General features: G+C 44.2%; 1 protein-coding gene across 1 annotated transcript in view; it reads right to left on the minus strand.

Moving 5' to 3' along the window:
• The window catches only part of RWDD1 (RWD domain containing 1), a 44,379-nt gene extending 20,857 nt beyond the window's left edge, over window positions 1-23,522 (minus strand). The window contains exons 1-4 of the mRNA XM_077487074.1: window positions 23,152-23,522; window positions 8,611-8,676; window positions 4,508-4,638; window positions 1,105-1,248 (exon numbers count right to left, since the gene is read on the minus strand). Of these exons, the coding sequence (XP_077343200.1) occupies window positions 1,105-1,248; window positions 4,508-4,638; window positions 8,611-8,676; window positions 23,152-23,224 (414 nt within the window). The 5' untranslated portion in view covers window positions 23,225-23,522. The remainder of the gene's footprint in view (window positions 1-1,104; window positions 1,249-4,507; window positions 4,639-8,610; window positions 8,677-23,151) is intronic.
• Between the last annotated feature and the right edge of the window lie 412 nt (window positions 23,523-23,934).

The following is a 23,934-nucleotide window of genomic DNA, read 5'->3' on the forward strand; positions in this document are numbered from 1 at the left end:
CATACAGTTCACATTTGATTCCCATCATATATTACAGCAAATCATTCTGGTAGCAGAGCTTAGAACATTAATCCAAATGCAACAAAGTGGTTTTGTCCATTTAAAGCAGAACAAAAAAGGTTAGAGTATACATAAAAGGAAAAACTATTTTTTGTTCAGTTTTTGACAGAGATTAGTACATCTGTCAGGTTTTCGCTACGGCCTGTGTCCCCTTTAGGGAGATTTGCCCTTTTCTTCCTTTTACCATTATTATGGAAAGTTAAAGTAAAAAATTCCCAAATTTTGGGTTGTCCCCTGAACAGGAAGAGGGCAAATCTCTCAATGGGGACCTTGATTCTGGTGACAATCAGGGATTCCCTCACTTTGGAGGGATTTCCTTTTATTTCCCATTTTGGCTATGGGACAGGAAGTGAAGGAAAACACTGAGGGCAAAAAAAATTGACAAGGGTTATAACACTACTTTACTCTATTCAGAATAAAAAATAAATACATTTTAAAAAAAGGAAACGTAAACAAAAATAAAAAGTTTTGCCTCAAAGCTCTGCTTTGAAAAAATTGCAGCTTTTTAAATCGCAGAGACCAGTTTTGTTTCTTCTGCAATAAAATTTATGCAGCGGTCTGTTCTTATTCTTCTTTACACTGTACATTCTTGGCACGGCGCCTGTGTGCCAGGATGAATAAACTGTGCATGCATTATGCCATCCCACACTGGCCAATTAAAAAGGCCAAATATCCAGCAGCCGGAAGAGGAGCATGCCGGCTCCTGAAAGATGTAAAATGGGAAATCATTGGAGCGAATTAAAGTATTTGCACCTTTGGTTGCGCTTTAAGCACAGCGCATGGTGTACTGAGCACACAAAAGCCCGACACAAGGTTCTATAGGAATGCAAAATATGACTGAAGCAGGTTAAAAAAGGGAGGTCAGAAGGTTGTAAACTGCAAGTAAAGTGCACCTGTCATCTGAATAATCTCAGAAGCATCCCAAAATGATGCAATCGACACAAGACAGTAGCCCGTTGGCACAGGTCCTTTAAATGATGGAGCATGATGTGTTGCGATTCCGTACCTTCACATTTCAGAATGCCCATTCTTACCAAAGCTTACCTTCTCTGCTTCCTCTGCCTGTTTTTCCACTATTAATTTTTCCTCTTCTCTTCTAGTTTTTATTTGGTCTACGATTTCATTAAGTCTATCTTGAACTGCAGACACTAGGGTGAAAATCATCACCATTCCTAGATTCTCCTGAGCCTAGAATTAGAGAGAGAATAAAATGTAAAGATCATCATTACATTAATGACAGCAACTTAATTTATTTAGGAATTTTAAAAAAATAACGTTATAAATCAAGTCAATAAACTAAAAAAATAAAAATAAAATTGTTGAGTCAAAGTTTAATATCCATAAATTTTTACAGATGTTTAATACAATCTACGAAACATGACTTACTGCATTCCTTTTTTGGAAATTTTTTTTTTTTTTTTTTTTTTAATAAAACAAACACACACACACACAACCAGGAAAAATCCTCCCTGAGTGCTGCACGTGCATGGCATAGAGGCCACAAAAACTTGTGTGTTTGACAGAGTCCAGCAGCAAGGAAATGCCCATCTACATGAGACCATTAGGATTCTGTGAATGTCAAATTTTTAAGGGTTTTTTTATTCTAGCATCGGTTTTTACAAGTCATTGTAAAGGATCTATTTTTTATTTATTTTAATCATACTTACCTCCACTGTGCAGCTTGTTTTTCCCAGAGTGGCCGCAAACATCCTCTTCTGGGGTCCCCCGGCGGCTCTCCTGGCTCCTCCCCAAATCATATAACCCCTTAGGACAGTGATGGAGAACCTTGGCACTCCAGTTGTTTTGGAACTACATTTCCCATAATGCTCATGCACTCTGCAGTGTACTGCCGGTGACTGCCAAGTGTTTTTTCACCTTAATACATAAGATACATTAAGGCAAAAAAAAACAAGGGTTTACAACCCCTTTAATTGCACAGTGAAGCACATGTCCATAGGCATTTTGTTCTTACTTTTTTTTTTTTTTTTTTTTTTAAGAACAGTACGGTTCCACAGTTTGTCATGTTACAACCAAAAACGTAAATGTATTTTATGTGATATTCCAACACAAATTGGCACATAATTGTTAAGTGGAAGTAAAATGATAAATGGTTTTCAAACTTTTTAACAAATAAATATGTGAAAAGTGTGGCGTGCATTTGTATTCAGCCCCCCTGAGTCAATACTTTGTAGAACCACCTTCCACTGCAATTACAGCTGCAAGTCTTTTTGGGGATGTCTCTACCAGATTTGCACATCTAGAGAGAGTGACATTTTTGCCCATTCTTTGCAAAATTGCTCAAACTCTGTCAGATTAGATGGAGGGCGTCTGAACAGCAATTTTCAAGTCTTGCCACAGATTCTCAATTGGATTTAGGTCTAGACATTGACTGAGCCATTCTAACGCATTAATATTCTTTGCTCTAAACCATTCCATTGTAGCTCTGGCTGTATGTTTAGGGTCGCTGTCCTGCTGGAAGGTGAACCTCCACACCCCAGTCTTAAGTCTTTTTCTTCTAAGATTGCCCTGTATTTGGTCCATCCGTCTTCCCAGCTGACCAGCTTCCCTGTCCCTGCTGAAGAAAAGCATTCCCACAACATGATGCTGCCACCACCAATGTTTTACGGTGGGGATGGTGTGTTCAGGGTGATGTGCAGTGTTAGTTTTCTGCCACACATAGTGTTTTACATTTAGGCCAAAAAGTTCAATTTTGGTCTCATCAGACCAGAGCACCTTCTTTCACATGTTTGCTGTGTCCCCCACATGGCTTCTCGCAAACTGCAAAGGAGACTTTGTATGGCTTTCTTCTTGCCACTCTCTCTAAAGGCCAGATTTGTGAAATGCACAACTAATAGTTGTCCTGTGGACAGATTCTCCCACCTGAGCTGTGGATCTCTGCAGCTCCTCCAGAGTTACCATGGGCCTCTTGGCTGCTTCTGATTAATGATCTCCTTGCCTGGCCTGTCAGTTTAAGTGGACGGCCAGGTCTTGGTAGGTTTGCATTTATGGCATCCATTTTCGGATGATGGATTGAACAGTGCTCCATGAGATTTTTTTATATAACCGAACCCTGCTTTAAAGCTTCTCCACAACTGTATCCCTGACCTGTCTGGTGTGTTCCTTGGCCGTGATGCCGTTTGTTCACTAAGGTTCTCCAACAAACCTCTGAGGGCTTTACAAAACAGTTGTATTTATATAGAGATTAAAATTACACACAGGTGGACTCTATTTACCAATTAGGTGACTCCTGAAGGCAATTGGTTCCACTAGATTGTAGTCAGGTGTATCAGAGTAAAGGGGGCTGAATACAAATGCACACCACAAATTTCAGATATTTGTGAAAAAAAAACAAAAAAAACAAACCCATTTATAATTTTCCTTCCACTTCACAATTATGTGTCACTTTGTGTTGATCTATCACATCAAATCCCAATAAAATACATTTATGTTTTTGTTTGTAACATGACAAAATCTGGAAGAGTTCAAGGGGTGTGAATAATTTTTCAAGGCACTGTAGGTGGCAACGTCAAAAAACCCAGGAGTAAGTTGTGGCACTGATATCTCCCCAGTCTCAAGAAATAAAGGAAACCTTGGGACTTCATCTTTAACTGATTAGCTACTTTTTAGGTGGACTAAATTATTGTCAAAAAAGTGAGAATGAAAATTAAATGATAATGATTGCTGGCCAAGGAGATTACAACTGCAAGCTCCTGGGACAACTCAGGTATCTTCCTCAGGCATGGTGCCAATCTAAAAAACATTGTTTTGGGTGAACTGACTGTTTAAAGGAGACTTCATCCAGGTTTGCAATAAAATGTGCATTTATGCCATATCGAAGTGAGTATATATATCAGAACTGCATGATTCTGGCAAAAAACGAGAATCGCAATTTTTTTGCTTAGAATAAAGATTCTCGGCGCAACATAATCTTTCACATTATACAAAGAAAATTGGGCTAAGTTTACAGTTTGTTTTTCTTTATCTCATTAAGTATATACTTTCCCCAAAAATTGCGTTTGAAAGACCACTGCGCAAATACAGTGCGACATACAATATTGCAATGACTGCCATTTTATTCTCTAGGGCAGCGATGGCGAACCCTGGCCTGATGTTTTGGCCTCTGCTAATAAAAGATAAAAAAATATAATTTTAATATATATATATATATATATATATATATATATATATATATATATATATATAATTTTATATATAATTTTAATATATATATATATATATATATACATATACACACACACACACACACACACACACATAATGCTGGAGTAAGATCAGGCCAGGGTTGAATAGAGATTGTGATTTTATTTTTATTTTATTTTTTTGTTAACGATTAATCATCCAGCTCTAATATTGATAACTAAGGTTTAAACATTCCCATAGTGGTTTATATTGAGAATACACAGGTCTATACAACTAAAAGACTTACCTGTTCTTGCAATAAAGCCAGTAGTCCAGAAGCATCGCAATCCTCAAGATTTTCTTGGGAAAGGATTTCATAAAGAGGAGCTTCATCTGGATACCTTTTTACATATGTAAATTTAAGTGTTACCACCACATCTGTAAAGACAAATAAAATTTAGCATATATTAGATCATTAAAGTGAATGTAAACCCGATTCATGAAATCTGACCTGGGCACATACAGTGAGGGGGGAAAAGTACCATATTTAATCGGTGTGTAACACACACACACACACACCTTTCCCCCCTAAAAATAAGGGGCAAATCATGTGTTATATGCTGATAGGGGAAGGAGGGGGGTAAGTGCTGCCGGAATTCACTGAGCCGTCATCTCCTGTTTATTTGGCTCTCACGGCGCACACACAGTCCCGTCTCTGCCACTGGCATTGGTCCAGTGTTCTGTCTATCAAAGGAGCTGGTCCAATGCCGATGGTGGAGGTGGGACTGTGTGTGTGACTGCCAACAGAGCTGAGTAAACAGGAGATGATGGCTCAGATTTCCTGCACTGTTCAGGCTGCATTGATGAGAGATGGCGAGGCTGCAGATGGCCATTGATCAGGCTGCATTGATGGAAGATGGGGAGGCTGCAGATGGGCACTAATCAAGCTGCATTGATGGGCACTGCCCCTAATTTAATTCAAAGTTGTTTATTTAAAAAAAAAAAAAAAAAAGTTTTTCCTGAAACTTCCCTCTTAAAATGAAGGTGCGTGATACGCTGATAAATACGGTATTTGATCCCCTGCTAATTTTGAATGTTTACCCACTGAGAAAAAAATCAGTCTATAAATTGTGAAGGCAGTTTTATTTTAAAAGTGAGAGACAAAACAATAACAAAAATTCTGAAAAATGCATTTCAAAAAAGTTCAATTTATTTTCATTTTAATGGAGTGAAGCAAGTATTAGACCCCTTCGCAGCTATACCGGGGCTCAGAACGGGAGATCGCCATGCACAAGGTCAGCGGGACGGGGGGGGGGGGGCGCGCGGTGGGGGTTGGCCAGGGTCATGTGTAAGTTCACCGTACAGATTTTTCTGTGAAGCCTCAAAACCTTTTAGGGTAGCCTTTGGTAACTCGAACCTTAAGCTCCCTCCACTTATTTTCTATGGGATTAAGGTCTGGAGACTGACTAGGCCACTCCAGGACCTTAATGTGCTTCTTCTTGAGACACTCCTTTGTTGCTTTGGCCATGTGTTTTGGATAATTGTCATGCTGGAATACCTATCCATGACCCATTTTTAATTCCCTGGCCGAGGGAAAGAGGTTCTCACCAAAGCTTTGATGGTCCATCATCCCTTCGTTGCGGTGAAGTGGCCCTGTCCCCTTAGCAGAAAAACACCCCAAAAGCATAATATTTCCACTTCCACATTTGACAGTGGAGATCGTGTTCTTGGGGTCATAGGCAGCATTCACCCAGTTCTCCTCCAAAACATTCAGACGGGCCTGTACATGTGCTTTCCTGAGCAGGGGAACCTTGCGGGCCCTGCAGGATTTTAGTTCTTCACGGCATACGACTATGGTCCAAGCTGCCTTGAGATCATTGACAAAATTCTCCCATGTAGTTCTGGCCCAATTGCTCCCTGTTCTCATGATCGTTTAAACTCCATGGAGGCGAGATTGACAGTTAATTTTTTGTTTCTTCCATTTGAGAATTATTGTATAAACTGTTGTCACCCGCTCACCAAGCTGCTTGGCAATGGTCTTACAGCCCATTTCAGCCTTGTGTAGGTCTACAATTTTGTGACATCCTTGGACAGCTCTTTGGTCTTGGCCATGGTGGAGAGATTTGAATTTGATTGCTTATGTGGACAGGTGTCTTTTTATACAGATAACAAGCTGAGATTAAGAGCACTCCCTTTAAGAGAGTGTTTCTAATCTCAGCTCGTTCCCTGTATAGAAGACACCTGGGAGCCAGAAATCTTGCCGATTGATAGGGAATCAAATACTTATTTCACTCATTAAAATGCAAATCAATTTATCACTTTTTAAAAATGTGTTTTACTGGATTTTGTTTTTATTCTGTCTCTCACTGTTAAAATAAACCTACCATTAAAATTATAGACTGATCATTTCTTTGTCATGGGGGAAATGTACAAAATTAGCAGGGGATTCAGGGGTTCCCCTCACAGTAGATCTGTAGTGTTTACTTATCTCTCTCCAAAACCCTAAGTCCCATGTCCTTCTGCTGCTCCACTGTTATCAGCATGATAACTTCTGAACAGTTCTCCGACACAACATATAAAAGCTGTGAATTTGTGTCAGGGAGGGTACTATAAAAAGATTAGCAGAGAGCTTGTCTATTCACAGCAAAGCTCTGCAAGTATCTTCATTCCACTGCCTATGTGGAGGGGGGGGGGGGGGGGGGGGGTGCGACTTACTTCCAAACAGCTCTCACACAGTGTATGCTAAGACTACAAACCCAGTGCTGGAACAGGAAGAAAATAATTCTAACACAATATACACTTTCTAAAGAATATAGAAAGCTGAAGACAGCAGATAGACATGTAAAACTTATGTAGGGAGATTTATTTCAGCCCTGTGTATCATCTGAGGCTGTTCACTTCACTGGGTATATGTGAGGGTTTACATCCACTTTAATAAATCAGACAGACTGGGTGGAAGGGACGACGCATTCATCTAAGGCTCACCAGTTCCTAAACGTCTTGCAGGACAATTTCATGGGTCAGATGGTAAATGCACCAACTAGAAAACAATGCATTACTAGACCTACCGATTACGGATGTGGAAATACGGGGCAATTTAGGAAACAGCAAATCACAGGTCAATTAGTTTTAGTATAAATCACACAAATAGGAAATATAAGGGGAATACAAAGACACTGAATTTCAAAAGATCCAAGTTCCCTAAACTACAATCCTTGCTAGAAGAAATAATTGGGATAAAATCTTAGGAACAAAGAACACGGAGGGAAAATGGGTATGTTTTAAGTGCAATGGGAAATAAAATGTAAGAGCTAATAAAAGTCCCAGGTGGCTTAACGTCAACATAAAAATGCATATAAAAGCAAAGGAGAAGGCCTTTAAAAAAAAAAAAAAACAAGGCTGAGGGATCATCATCTGCATTCCAACTTTACAAAGAGTGCAACAAGAAATGTAAGGATGAAATCAGGGCAGCCAAGATAGAACACGAAAGGCACATAGCGGAGAGGAAAAAAAAAAAAAATCCCTAGAAAATCCCTCCTGACGGGATACATTTTAGAGATTCAGCTGCAGGGATTTCTAAGCCCTGAACCCGTGATGCGGCTATAACTGGGATCAGAATGGGAGATCGCCGCGATCCAGGTCAGCAGGACTGGGAGGGTGTGAGGAGGGGATCCTGTGGAGAATGGGAGAATTGAAGATTTCTCTGTAAGGGTGAACTTTCCCTTTACAGGGACTTAGATTTGGCTGGAGATACTTGCTCAACCTATGTAAAAGTATTAAGGCTCGGTTCACACCTAAGCGTTTTTTTGTGCATTTTGTGGGAGCATAACATTCCCAACCCCCGAAGCCCCTGGTATGCATTGGGGGAGGACCTCATCACCCTGACAGCTTATGACTCATCGGTCATGGAGGACGTGGTGGCCAGCCCCTGTTTACGGGCACAGGGCTCTCTTCTGTCATTCGCTGAGTTGATTAGTGGGTGCTGACCATAAATTATTGGCTGAACCTGTTGATTGGCTTGTGCTGCAGCACAGTCTTCTGTGTCCACGAGCCTTGATATACAGGTACGTGATTGTGCCTGTACGAGCCGACCTGCTGCAGTAAATGTACTGTGGAAGGTTCGGCAATCGGTTAATAAATCCCACTATACAGTAATCCTCTTGATACCTGTTTTTTAAAGACTGGAAGATGGATCAGCATTTAAGCTTTCTCTGATGCCTTAGAACAGTACATTAAACTTGTTGGGAAAAAAAAGAGAAAGCTTGCAGTTTTTTCTGTCCAAATTGTAGTCATTAGCCACAAATATACCTATTTCTAAGTGGCTTAACTACTTACTTTAACCTCTTCACACACAAAGAAAAACTACCAGTATAATTAAAAATATAAAATGTATACATTCTTATAACTTACTTTCTTCTTCTTCTTCAGCTTCAGATGACACAGTGATAGAGAAACTTGCTGGAGATGTAGCTAAAACTGTAACAAAATAAATAAGCTCATGTTAATATATAGTAGCATAAAGCTTGCCACAGCAAAGGCTATAATGTGCAGCTTGAGGGATGAAAATCTTCATTACAGTAACCTATCAGTAACAACAGGAATATTTAAAGTGGATGTAAAGGCTGAACGTTTTTTCCGGCTTGGAAGCAAGCATGCACGAGTGCCCCCACAGCAAGTGGCTTGCTATGGGGGCACTCGGAAAAGGGGGAGGGGCCAACTAGTTGTCAACTATTTTCATAATCGATTAGTTGGTCAGCTGATTAGTTGGCCTGCATACAGAATGCATTATTTGTGTACATGACAGGAAAAAAAAAAAAAAAAACAGTGTAGCAGACATACAGCTCAGTACACCGCCCATACATGTCAGTAAGTACCTGAGAATTGTGAATGTGTCAATAGCAATGCCTCGTGGGATATGTAGTCTTGGGCAGGAGAAGTAAATGATTCTAAAGGCAGAAGAAGATTTTCTCTTGCTATAGGGGCACTCTATACTATACTTTGTGGCCCACTATAAGGGGACGCTATACTATACTTTTTGCAGAATGCTATAGGGGCACTCTGAAGGCAGAAGAAGCCAGAAGTGCCAGCGGAGAAACCCAGAAGAGAATCAGTGCTGCTCTGTACAAAACTATTAAACCTGGGGTCTCAAACTGGCAGCCCTCCAGCTGTTGCCAAACTATGAGTCCCATCATGTCTGTCTGCGGGAGTGATGCTTGCAACTGTCAGGCTTGCAATGGCTCATAAGACTTGTAGTTTCGCAACAGCTGGAGGGCCGCCAGTTTGAGACCCCTGCATTAAACAGAGCAAGTAAGTAGAAGTTTGTGGTTCAAAAAATAAAAAAAATTCAACATTTAAAATCACTTTAACCACTTAAGGAGCGAGCCTCTGAGATTTGTTGTTTACAAGTTAAAAACAGTTTTTTTTTTTGCTAGAAAATAACTTAGAACCCCCAAACATAATAATATTTTTTTTTCTAACTGTTGGATTCAATATGAACTCATGTAGTGTCTTCTGGGATCCATGAATTGGTTCCCATTCCCAATGGTGCAATGTCCTGGAGAACAGGATGCGCTCCCCCGGTTGGAATACAGCCAGTTGAACCTCTATTGTGACTTTAGATTAGAGGCTCCATCTATGAGAGCTACTCTGCATGGCAATGCTGACTACGATCTGTCTGTGAGAATCAAAGATGAACCTAACGGACAGAGGCGGGGCACCGGAGATCGAAACCCAAGATTTGACCCCAGTCGGAGTAGTTGCAATTCATGGACAGACACTGCCCCCCAGAGGCCAATTATGGCAGGACGGTCAGAGATATTTAGCCTGGGGGAGAAGACGCCCCAGAGACACTGATTCGTCCACAAGCAAAGGGAGGAGCAGGCAATGAGATGCAGTGTGGGTGAGGTGTGTTTGTCAAAATGGAATGTTTGAAACAGAGCTTCCTCTCATTCCATCATGAGGACAGCTAGAGGACGTGCCAAGTATATCACTTGTATTGTGTTCTGATTGTATGCTATGTAATTTTGTAACTCCTTTTAATACATGTTCGCTTTCTTATTTCCTTGGGAAATAAATTAGATTTGATTAATCTTAAACCGTGTGTTTGGTTTCATAGCTAACTTTTCATTATTGTGATATTAACAGTAGCATGTGCTCAGAGTTTTAATAGACTAACTAATCTATAGGGACTAGACCAATTAATACATAGAGGATATAAATAATAATAGTTTTTATTAATCGGTTACTTCATTTGGCACCCCAGAAGGCGTGTAGGTTTTTTTTTCTGCACGGAATTCACAAACTCTAATGTATTTTTGTTTTGAGTCTCTGTAAGCACAAATCCTCAAAGACACCCAGAACTGAAAATCATGTAGTGTGGACAAGATTGCCGCTGGCTCGCAAATTCTGAAACCACGCTTGGATGAGCATGAAAATTCTGTGGAATATTTCATCAGTGAAACGGACGAGTAGAACCTGGTGAGAACTGTGGCTCATATATGTATGTTTCTTCACTACAAACACATGCAAGTAGAAACCGTGGTTTATTTCCTGTGTTGGAACTGGCACTAGAACCCTCTGGTCTATTAAATCGCCAATTTGCGACAGCAAAGCTGTCGCTTTCGGAGGATCCTTGGGAGGCTTGGTCAGACACATCCTTGTAGGTGGGGTGTGTTTGAACTGTATTTTGTAACCCTCCCTGATGATCTTCAGAATAAAAGTATTTGGGGTACTTTTTTCCCCATTGTGGGAGGAACTGCCCCAGTCTTCCCCCCACAGGAACCAAGTCACTGGGATTTAGTGGTTTTTTTTTATGAGGAAAAAAAGATTGCTTTTCTGTTTTCCTACCGTCCACTGTTTTTTAGGGGTTGACTCCTTAGAGGTCTGTCCTTGTGACTTTCCCTGTCTTTGGGAACAAAAAAAAGTGTTTACCTGTAGTCTTTTTGGTTTCCACAGGAAAGGCCTTCTTGTCCGCAGTACGGTCCAGGACCTTCTCAAGATCCTGTCCGAACAAGAGGTCTCCTTCAAAGGGGATGCCACATAACCTTACTTTTGAGGCTGGGTCTCCTGACCAAGACTTCAACCAAAGTGCCCTGCGAGATGCGTTTACGAGGGCAGCAGTTCTAGCTGACAATCTGATCGACTCTGCAGAGGCGTCTGCCATGTAATCTGCTGCTTTATGTAGCATAGGCAGGGAATCCAGAATTTGCTTTCTGGAGGTTCCTCCTTCCAAATGGCCTTGCAATTGTTCCAGCCAGACCTCCAAATTGCGAGCCACTATTGTTGTGGCCATTGCAGGTTTTAAATTAGTCATGGTTACTTCCCATGACCTCTACAGCAGTACCTCCATCCTTTTATCCATGGGTTCCTTAACCACTTCCCACCCGGCCAATGTATATATACGGCCGGGTGGGAGCCGCCTGCTCCTGATAGGACGTTCAGGAACGTCATTCAGGAGCAGCGGGATCGCGCGCGCGCGCGCCCGCGCAGCGGCGCGATCCCGATGTGCTCGTGTCACCCGGACACGGCACATCTCAGATCGGCAGGAGGGCTCTGTGATTGGCCCTCCTGATCACATGACGGCCGTGTCCAATCACGGCCGTCATGTGATGTAAACAAACAGCCGGTTGCTAGGCAATCGGCTCTCCTCTCCTCACACGGAAGTCACCGCTGAGAAGAGGAGAGCAGAACGCTGCAGCCGGCTGGTGATCAGTGAGTATGGGCTGCTTTTCACAGCTTTTTACTCACTGATCATCAGTGTAGTGTAAACACACAACACACCACACAGTGAAAACACAGTCCCCACATATGTCCCCAAAACACACATGTCCCCAAAACATACATGTCCCCAAATAATAAAAACACATGTCCCTAATAATAAAAACATGTCCCCCACATATGTCCCACTAAAATCACATGTCCCAATGATTATCTGCACACATATGTACGTGATCACCTGCACACATATGTACATGATCATTTGCGTACATATGTCCGTGATCACACAAACCAATTATTATACACTTAACGGAATTTTTTTTACCAAAAACATGTAGCAGAATACATTTTGGCTTAAATTTATGACAAAATTTGATTTTATTGGATTTCTTTTCAAATAGAAAAAAGAAAATATTGTTTTTTTCCCAAATTTCCGCTTTTTTTGCGCTTATATCGCAAAAAAAAAAAACGGAGTCGTGAATAAATAACACCAAAATAAATCTCTATTTGTGCGAACAAAATGATAACAATTTCATTTGGGTACAGTGTAGCATGACCGCGCAATTGTCACTGAAAGCGCTAGAGCGCTGAAAGCTGAAAATTGGGCTGGGAAGGAAGGGGGTGAAAGTGCCCTGTATTGAAGTGGTTAAGGACACCCATGTCCTCAAAGGCGAGGTCTGTTGATTTTTCACACTGGGAAAAGGCTGCGTCTACCTTAGGTACTATGTTCCAGACGCAAGTGGGGTCCTCACTGAAGGGGAATCTCCGCTTCATACTCTTAGGAAAAAAGGAGCTTTTTCTCTGGCTCCTCCCACTCTCTCTTGATTGAATCTACCAGTGTGCTATGAACCGGAAAAACCCTGGCTGAATCCTCCTTTAGGGTTTGATACATCCGTAAGGGCAGGGAGACTGGCTCTTCTTTAATTTAGAGCGTCTCATGAATCCCCCCCAATAAGGCATCAACCTCCTCGAGGGAGAGCCTGTATCTGGGAGAGCTTGTCCCTTGAGCAGGAATATCTGTGTGATGCCATCTCACTTATGCCATCTAGTGAATCGAATTCCTCTTCCCCTGATTCGTCACCCTCCTCTGGTGTGGAAGCAGGGGGGACTGCGGCTGGTTTCGGGGTCTCAAGGTTTTCTAGCATTGTCTTGATGGATTGCATTTCTTTCTGTACCCCAGAAATCAAATCCTTACAAGCCCCTGTAGCTTCCTTATAGACCAATTTGTCTATGCAGGGTTTAACCCAACCTTCTTTTAATTTCATACATGAAGGACATTTCTCCCCCCCCCCCCCCCCCGTCCTCTCTGGTTCTTTGACAAGACAAGAGAAGGAGAGAAGAAAAGGAAGGGAAAACATAGACAAGCTAACATCAGCTAAACCTTAGCAAAAATAGGATGCCTTCACCAAACACCTACCCTGTTTCCCCTAAAATAAGACCTAGCGTGATTGTCGACGATGGCTGCAATATAAGCCCTACCCCCAAATAAGCTCTAGTTAAAGTCCTTCTATGTCTTATTCTACGGGTAGGGCTTATTTTCGGGGAAAGAGGGTGTGGCTTATTTGGGGGGTAGGGCTTATATTGCAGCCATCACCGAAACTCATGCTAGGTCTTATTTTAGGGGAAACAGGGTATGTGCACCCCACCAACCGCTAACAGGATTCGCAAGACACTTTAGTCCGAATCCTGTTTGAGAGAGAGAGGGAGGAGAAGCACACCTGGACCATTTCATAATGCATTTGCATTGATTAGTCCATCACTCCCCCCTCTCTCCCAGCCCTGTAGGTACAAGACATCTCTGCGTTTGCCTACCTAAGCTGGTTAGGCTCCACTGCATCCATATCCGATCGGAATCTTGCCTGACCACCTGGAGGCTTTTCCCTTTGTCCCGTTTGTGATGCAGCACGTTCGTTATGTGGCCGGGGATTTTTAAAATAGCCACCAAGGTTCAGATCGTCCAAGCTCTATCTTTCTCAAAAAAAATATGATAAAAATGTTGTTTGGGTATAGTGTTAAATGACCGTGCAATTGTCATTCAAAGCGTGATAATGCTGAAAGCTGAAAATTGGCCTGGGCAGGAAGGGCCAAAAGTGTCTTGTAGGCAAGCGTTTAACCACTTGCCGACCAGCCACTGCAGTTACATTGTGGCAAGCTGGCTCAGCTGCATGAATTGCTGTAGCTTTTTGTCGGGCCTGCCCACAGCCCTGTGTGGGTGCACACAGGGGTGGGGGCTAATCAGCAGGTCTGGCAGACTCAATGTCCGCCAGCCACACGTGACCTTACCCTCCAGAGGTAAAACGGGGTTCTAACTTAGTAAACAAGGCAGATCTCTGTTCTGACAGGGGCTGACACAGAGATCTTGCCTTTCTGCTATGCAGGAAGACTGATCTGTGTGTTATCCCAGGCAGCCCATCCCCATACAGTTAGTAAAAACACACCCAGGGAACACAGTTAACCCCTTGAGCGCCAATGTTAACCCCTTCTTTGCCAGCATCATTAGTACAATGTCAGCGCATATTTAGCACTGATCACTTTAATAATGTCAATGGTTCCCAAAAAAAAAAAAAAAAACGCTGATCACCGTCATTACTAGTATATATAAAAAAAATTATATATATATATATATATATATATATATATATATATATATATATATATATATATATATATATATATATATATATATATATATAAGCCATAAATCTATCCCCTATTTTGTAGATGCTATAACTTTTGCGCAGTCTTAACCACTTGCCTACTGTGCACTTAAACACCCCTTCTGCCCAGATCAATTTTCAGCTTTCGGTGCTCTCACACTTTGAATGACAATTACTCAGTCATGTAACACTGCACCCAAATGAAATGTTTGTCCTTTTTTTTCCCACAAATAGAGCTTTCTTTTGGTGGTATTTGATCACCTCTGGGTTTTTAATTTTTTGCGTTATTAATGAAAAAAGACCGAACATTTTGAAAAAAAAATAAATTTTTCTTAGTTTCTGTGATATGAAAAAAAATTTAAAATTATACATTTTTCTTAAGTTTTGGCCACAATTTATACTGCTACATATCTTTGGTAAAAATAACCCAAATTAGTGGATATTATTTGGTCTTTGTGAAAGTTAGAGAGTCCACAAGCTGTGGTGCGAATCACACAAAATTTATCACATCTGATGTACTGGTGGCCTATCTCATTTCTTGAGACCCAAACAAGCCAGGAAAGTACAAATACCCCCCAAATGACCCCTTTTTTGAAAGTAGACATTCCAAGGTATTTAGTAAGAGGCATGGTGAGCTTTTTGATGTTGTCATTTTTTTTATTTTTTCCACAAAATTGTCATTGTAATAGGTTATTTCTCACGTGGCATGTGTATACCACAAATAATGCCCCAAAATAAATTCTGCTACTCCTCCTGAGTATTACAATACCACATGTGTGGGACTTTTCCACAGCCTGGACACATTGAGAGACCCAACATGCAGGGAGCGCTGTCACGTGTTCTAGGAGCATAAATTACACATCTAACTTGTTGACTACCTATTACACTTTTGAAGGCTCTGGAGCACCAGGACAATGACACCGACGTGGCACTGATGACACGCGACATTAATATGGCACTGATGACAGATGGCACTATGTGGCACTGATGACAGGTGGCAGTGGGGACAGATGGGCACTTTATTTTATTTTTTTATTTTTTACACTAACCGCTGTGAGATCTCACAGCGGTTCATCTCTCCCTCCTCACGCGCTGTCTGTGTGAGGAGGGAGAGCGGCGACGAGAGATGATCTCATACGTTTACATATGAGATCATCTCTCATTGGGCACACCGATCACACTGTAAACGGCCGCTGTGATTGGCCGTTTACAGCGATCTGTGACTGGCCGTGTTCAGGGGACACGGCCAGCACAGAACTTCCCCGATGCGGGCCCGCTGCAACGTTCAGAGGGGAAGTAAACAGGACGACGTCCAGGGATGGCCTCCCAGCAGATAGCGTCCAAAAGATGGCTACAGTGTGGGCGCAAAGCGGTTAAAAAAATATTTTTTGGTTTCAAAATTGTCGCTCTTTTTGTTTATAGCGCAAAAAATAAAAACACTGATGTGATCAAATACCACCAAAAGAAAGCTCTATTTGTGGGGAAAAAAGGGCATTGATTTTATTTGGGTACAGCGCCGCCCGCCTGCAACTTGTCAGCTAAAATAACACGGTGTAGAAAATCATAAAATGGGCTGGTCATTGAGGGGGTAAATCCTGCCGCCCCATAAGTGGTTAAAGGGGCTTTTTGGAATTTGATGTTTTTAATGCCCCTGATCCAAGTGTGATTCACCTGGAACAAAAGGATGTTAGCCGCCATACACATGGAAAAGCTGCTGACTTTTAAATAAGCAGGTACCAGTGCTGTTTACCCACAGCTGATTCTTCCCATCACTGTGGTTCCTTGATGTAGCCATCTTACATTTGGGAGCTGGCTGTGACTTTCTGATCAAAGCCAGCTCCCCACTGCACATGTCTGACATCACACAGTAAGACTGGTTGTGCAGCCTCAAGTGATGTGTCCCGACAGGCTGAGGGCTTGGGGTGGTACCAGCGATGCCACACTAACGTAGGCGAGAGTTGAGGGACTACCTCTCAAAAAAAAAAAAAAAAAAAAAATCCTAAAAATGTAAAAGGGGTGGGGAGAAGGATGAGTAGTGCTTTCACTTCTGAGTGAAGGACCACTTTTAAAACCTTCTGGGTGAAGCCCCCATCCCTATACTTGCCATCTCCATCCAGCGATGTGCATGAGAGCAGTGGCTCTGCCGGGCCTCTCTCTTCTCATTGTGTTAATTACAGCTAGTGAGCCAGTGAGGGGAGAGCAGGGCCAAGCCGCCGTCTGTGTGTGAATGGACAATGTCCATTCACAGGAGCGTGGCTCGAATGTGGGGCCTGCTCATGTGCCCTCATAGAAAGAAGCTTCCTACTTGGGGTACTCAGCAGGGGACCCAAAAAGAAGAGGACCGGCTCTGCTCTGTGCAAAACCATTACACAGAGCAGGTAAGTAGAACAGGTTTATTTTTATTTGTTTAAATTCTAACCTTTAGAATCACCTCAATGTATTTGCACAAATAAAAAACCCATTTGGATTTGAATTCAGGTGCGATGACTGGGTAGATATCAAAGCCAGGATCAGGATGAGGAATGACTTCAAGCACTGAATGTGTTCTCCCTGGAGAAGAGATATAATAGCAATATACAAATATCTCAATGGTGATCCCAACCTAGGAAGAAAAAAAACTTTACAGTCTCAGGGAGTGTAATAGTACACAGGGTCACACAATGAGAATAGAGGAGAACCTTAAAGTATAAGTTCACCTTTACAGAAAATCTGTAAGTTGAACTTACACTGGACCCCTTCCCCATCCCCCCTGGTCCCGCTGTACCCGAGTCCGTGATCACCCGCTGTGAGACACCAGGTCGCTACTTTACCAATCAAGTTATTTGAAATCCCAGCAGCTTTCTCTCCTCTTTTGCAGTGCTGACAGGACAGGCTAGGCAGGTCCCGATTGGTTGGTGCCAACCAATTAGAATGCCTCCTATATGCACCTTTACAAGATACATTTAGGAGATTAAGCCGTGGGGATTTCATATCTCTGGACCGGTGAAGCGGCGACCTGATGTCTCACAGCGGGTGATCGTGGGACTCAGGTAGAGCGGGATGGGGTCCAGAGTAAGTTCACTATACAGATTTTCTTTAAGGCCGCGTACACACGGGCGGACTGTTCGTCCAACTTTGTCCGCTGAACAGTGTTTCAGCGGACAGTCCGCTCGTGTGTGGGCTTCAGCGGACAGTTTCAGCGGACAGTCTGACGAACAAAGTTTTTCGGAATTTCCGTAAGACTGTCCGCTGAAACTTGGTTTGAGCGGACAGTCCGCTCATGTGTAGGCTTGTTCGTCAAACTAAGTTCTGCGCATGCTCAGAAAGGATTTACACGGCGAAGGTTGCATTGCAGTGTATCGGACGACGAATTTCTCGTCCCGTCGTACGTGTCGTTCACGTCATCGCGCAAGTTTTCAGCGGACTGTTCGTTCGTCGTGTGTGGTCAAGTCCGCTCATGCAAATTTTGAACGGACTGTTTGTCAAACTGTTTGACGAACCTAGTTGGGCGGACAGTCCGCCCGTGTGTACGCGGCCTAAGGGTGAACATACCCTTTAAGCTCCGTAGGGGGTTTTTCACTGTCAGGGGGATAAGGATGCGAAACGCTCTTCCACAATTGGTGGTGTCAGCGAATAGAATTGATATTGTTAAGAGACTCTTGGACCTGCATCTTCGACACTGACACGCATACACCTACCAAGGTTGAACTGGATGGACTATTGTCATTATTCAACTTTACCTACTATGAAACCCCAAAACGTTTACTTTAGCAACCTAATTAGACTACATTTATACTGGCAAATGAAACCCGGTGAATTCCAGAATAAAGTATATGTGCACTGCTACAGTTGGAATGACAAATGTGTTCAAAGAACTGTGGCAGCTTAGCCCATACAATGCAATGACAGGCTGAAGGTGGCCCCAGTGATTCATGACTATTCGCACAGCTAGCAATTGCCTGTGGTTAGCGACAGATGATCGAGTCTGCATCCAGCTATGATCACTACAGGTGATTGCTAGCTGTGCGAACAGTCACTGATTGCTGTGGCTCGTCATTGAATTTTATGGGCAGCTGTAACTCTTTACACACACCTGTCATTTCAGCTGCAGGAATCCACAGTGTGTGCTAATCTGTTTGAATTCTGATCTGTGCATAAGTGCCGGTTCACACTATTGAGATGGCAGACATTGCATGTAATTTGCAGCGCCACTGCTGTTCACATTACATGCGATGTCTGTGCGGTGTGATGTCAGCCATACAGATAGCATGGCTGATATCGCACCGCATTCAGTCCAAACACGCACAGGATCCTTTTTCTGTTCGGACCAGAATCGTATCGCATGTGTGTTCTCACATATGTGATCAGATTCATGTCCGAGCTGTCAGTTCGCAGTGCGATATGCGAGCTGAAATGGGGGTGTCGTTAACATATGACAGTGTGAACTGCCGTGCGCGTCGAGTGCGATGCGGGAACCTGCAGTTGATTCGAGGGTTCTCGCATCACAATAGTGTGACCCGGCACTCAATACCGCATGGATTGCTCGGGATGCACTTGTAGATCTAAATAGTCACTGATTTAACCAAGCCACCCATGCAGGTAAAGACAGGGTTTACAGAACAGCACATCTGTGTGAACGAAGCATTGGAAATTGCACTTCCCTTTCCACATTCCTAACCTCTAAGCCAGGGCTCTCTAAACATTCTATACAAAGAGCCAGCTGTTTGAGGGCCTTCAAAGTTTGGGGGGGGTGGACTGTGGCCATTGGGAGTAGATTTTGTCCTGGGGGAGTGGGAGTCAGTAAACAATGCATCTTTGCTATTGGGGGGAATTAATGTCCCATCATTGGATTCAGTTGGAGGCAGGGCCGGGAGAAGTGGTGGACAGGAGGGGCAGCTGCCCTGGGCTCAACAGAGCAAGGGGGCACAGAGCCAGTGGGGGGAATTACACCCAACGCTGGCACCAGTGGGAGGAATAGTGCCCAAAGGGCCAGATAAAGGCAAGCAAAGCGCCGCAGTTTGGAGACCACTGCTCTAAACCTTCTACAGTATTACTGTGTCCTGCAGTGGTGTAAGGTCTGTGGAAGGAACCACATTGCACAGACAGACCAGACATCACTCCTAGAAGTGTCAGAAGGTTCCTGTCAGGCTAGGGTCACATATGTGCATAGAGCTGCATGTTTCTGTGTGGGTTGGGAAGAAGCGATTGTGTATGCAGAAACTCTCTGCACGCATGTCAGTGAGGAAGCCTTTAATTCTACAATGCGCCCCCACGCATTGCCACTCCAGCACCCTGCAGTTCCTTGTGATTTTTTTTTTTATAGAAAAGGGTCGGGGGTCTCTCTCCATGCATTTCCTGCAGGCACAGCAGCCCTTTCCCTTTCAAATGAATAAAGCGCCGTGCATGCACGTATGTGGACCTATGCTAAGCCTAGCTCTACAGGAAAGTGACCCGTAAGTACCCTTCTAAGCGTTTCCCCTACTTTTATAGCTAGGTCCAGGGGGACTGAGAATTCTAACACAGACTCACAATCCAGGCTGAGGGGTACATCCCAGAGGGGCTCTTCCATGTCACCCTGGTCTGTGTCACCCAAGAGAGGGGCTCTCTTCCATGTCACCCTGGTCAGTGCCACCCGGAGAGAGGGGCTCTCTTCCATGTCACCCTGGTCTGTGCCACCCCGAGAGAGGGGCTCTCTTCCATGTCACCCTGGTCTGTGCCACCCCGAGAGAGGGGCTCTTCCAGGTCACCCTGGTCTGTGCCACCCCGAGAGAGGGGCTCTTCCAGGTCACCCTGGTCTGTGCCACCCCGAGAGAGGGGCTCTTCCAGGTAACCCTGGTCTGTACCACCCCAGAGAGAGGGGCTCTTCCATGCAGGGCCGGATTAACATAGGGGCTAGGGGCTATTGGAGCTGCAGCTCCAGGCCCCTTTCTCAAGATAGGCCAATTTGCCCAAAAAAATAAATAAAAAATAAATAAAAAGAGAAGATCGAGGATTGTAGCTCGGCGATCAGGAGTCAAGCATTATATATTGTTTTAGCAGACACCCTATGGACTTTTTATGTTACAAGATATTTACACAGCAATTTTGCAAACTTTTTTTTGGAAAGAAACTGTTTCATTCATAAAATACACTTCTCTCCTATACATAGTGCCCACTGTCATATCCTCCACACTCCTCGTCTGTGCATACTGCCCACTGTCATACCCTTCACACTCCTCTCCTGTACATACTGCTCACTGTCATACCCTCCACACTTCTATCCTATACATAACGCCCGCTGTCATATCCTACACACTCCTCTCTTCTACATAGTGCCCGCTGTCATACACTTCTCTCCTGTACATAGTGCCCACTGTCTTACCCTCCACACTCCTCTCCTGTACATACTACTCATTGTCATACCCTCCATACTCCTCTCCTATACATAGTGCCCACTGTCATACCCTCCACACTCCTCTCCTGTACATACTACTCACTGTCATACCCTCCATACTCCCCTCCTATACATAGTGCCCACCGTCATACCCCCCCCCCCCTCCACACTCCTCTCCTGTAATTACTGCTTACTGTCCTACACTCCACACTTCTCTCCTATACATATTGCTCGCTGTCATACCCTCCACACTCTTCTCTTATACATAGTGCCCAATGTCATACCCTCTACACTCCTCTGCTGTGCATACTGCCCACTGTCATACCCTTCACACTCCTCTCATGTACATAGTGCCCACTGTTAGACCCTCCACATTCCTCTCCCTCACCTGCACATACTCCATTTTTATACCATCCATACTCCTCCCCTATGCCTCTTACCCACGAAAACTGTTCTTTAAAATTATACTGAATATCCTCAATGTTACCAGCTCTAGAATGGGCACTTTTGTCAGTTCAACTAAAGGAAACCTCACAGTCCTCATATTTGTTCTGCCCCATTATTAGTACTTATTTAATTTTGTAATTACTATTGTGATGTATAGAGGAACATAGGGGATGTCAGCTACTCTAAATATAGCACTTGTAAAAAAAAGCGTTCCTGAAAATATTTTTGAAATGTTGACAACTATGCACTTAGGCACTGCCCAAGGGCCACAAGGTCAGTAGGGGGCCCCATGAAAGGCTCCTGTAATATTAAAGCGGTAGTAAACTTTTCTAACATTACTAGTTTTTAGAAGCCCTGGGGTAGGTTATGCCATAATGTACAAGTATGCCCAGCATATTAGCACATTATGGTACACTTAAATTGTTAGACTGAGCCCTCCAGTGCTGTTCTGTGATCAATCCGGTGGGGCCCGGGCATCTTCACCCGGTCTTCCTTCTGGGTTCTGTGCCTTTGGTCACTTCCCTTGGCCAGGCTGCGTTGATGTCATTCCCACACATCCTCATGTGCATCCTCTTTCTCTCATCTCCCCCTTTCTCTCTCATCCTCCCTCCCTTACCCTTCACACCTCTTTCATCCCCGTTCTCTCTCTCTTTCTCTCTCATCCTCCCTCTCTCTCTTTAATTTAATTTGTTATAACAAAAAATTGTTTGCATTTTTATTTATTGTTTATAAAAGGCCCCACCAAAATCCTCAGCACCAGGCCCATGATGTTCTTAATCTGGCCCTGCTTCCATGTCACCCTGGTCTGTACCACCCCAGAGAGAGGGGCTCTTCCAGGTCACCCTGGTCTGTGCCACCCCGAGAGAGGGGCTCTTCCAGGTTACTCTGGTCTGTACCACCCCAGAGAGGGGGGCTCTTCCATGTCACCCTGGTCTGTACCACCCCAGAGAGAGGGGCTCTTCCATGTCACCCTGGTCTGTACCACCCCAGAGAGAGGGGCTCTTCCATGTCACCCTGGTCTGTACCACCCCAGAGAGAGGGGCTCTTCCATGTCACCCTGGTCTGTACCACCCCAGAGAGAGGGGCTCTTCCATGTCACCCTGGTCTGTACCACCCCAGAGAGAGGGGCTCTTCCATGTCACCCTGGTCTGTACCACCCCAGAGAGAGGGGCTCTTCCATGTCACCCTGGTCTGTACCACCCCAGAGAGAGGGGCTCTTCCATGTCACCCTGGTCTGTACCACCCCAGAGAGAGGGGCTCTTCCATGTCACCCTGGTCTGTACCACCCCAGAGAGAGGGGCTCTTCCATGTCACCCTGGTCTGTACCACCCCAGAGAGAGGGGCTCTTCCATGTCACCCTGGTCTGTACCACCCCAGAGAGAGGGGCTCTTCCATGTCACCCTGGTCTGTTCCACCCCAGAGAGAGGGGCTCTTCCATGTCACCCTGGTCTGTACCATCCCAGAGAGAGGGGCTCTTCCATGTCACCCTGGTCTGTACCATCCCAGAGAGAGGGGCTCTTCCATGTCACCCTGGTCTGTACCATCCCAGAGAGAGGGGCTCTTCCATGTCACCCTGGTCTGTACCATCCCAGAGAGAGGGGCTCTTCCATGTCACCCTGGTCTGTACCATCCCAGAGAGAGGGGCTCTTCCATGTCACCCTGGTCTGTACCATCCCAGAGAGGGGCTCTTCCATGTCACCCTGGTCTATACCATCCCAGAGTGGGGCTCTTCCATGTCACCCTGGTCTGTACCACCCCAGCCCTGGGGCCCCGGCTCACCTGTGAAAGAGTCAGCATAGATGGACTCCAGAGCCTCCAGCTCATTGCGCTGTTCCTCGCTGTAATCCGTCATGGTTAGCGGGCCATTGACCGAGGACGGGGCAGAGACCAGTACGTACAGCGACCCCCTTACTGCCACCCAGCCGGCCACGCTCGGCAAAGAATCGCTCGCTCCGACATCGATTGCTCTCGTCTAGATCGCACCTCCACCCTCTTAACTCCTCCGGCGCCAACCTTAGGACACCGGGCACGTCGTACAAGAGATTGCTGGCTACAGCACACTCATTTCCCACTTTCAGGCAGCTGCCATAGACACCAACATGTATATGATAACAGGGTCCGCCAACTGTGCCGCATGAAAGTTAAAGTACTAAGGCTCGAGTTTTCCTTCTTTTTCTATCGGCTATTGACAGATTGAGCTTGAACTGTCGCAGGATATGATGTCATCAAGAAGCGTTTCTTAGCATGTGTGTGTATGAATATACTGTCCATCTGTCAGCTCTGATATAGATAGGGCGGAAATAGGTGATATTAATACTTTATATGGCACTGTTTTTCCATCGGGCATTGTCACCTGCTTCCAGGTGTTAGTGGAATGGAAATGTGTTGATGGGGCCCTTTTGCAGCCAATCCAGTTTAATTTTACTTCAGCCCCGGAAGGATTTGCCCCCTTAATGACCAGGCCATTTTTTACGATTCAGCACTGCGTCCTTTTAACTGACAATTGTGCGGTCGTGCGTCCCTGTACAAAACAAAATTGATGTCCTTTTTTTCCCCACAAAT

This window comes from Lithobates pipiens, unplaced genomic scaffold (genome assembly GCF_037356315.1).
Source record: "Lithobates pipiens isolate NorthernLeopardFrog02 unplaced genomic scaffold, aLitPip1_a1.2 Scaffold_18, whole genome shotgun sequence".
In the NCBI taxonomy this organism is placed as follows: domain Eukaryota; kingdom Metazoa; phylum Chordata; class Amphibia; order Anura; family Ranidae; genus Lithobates; species Lithobates pipiens.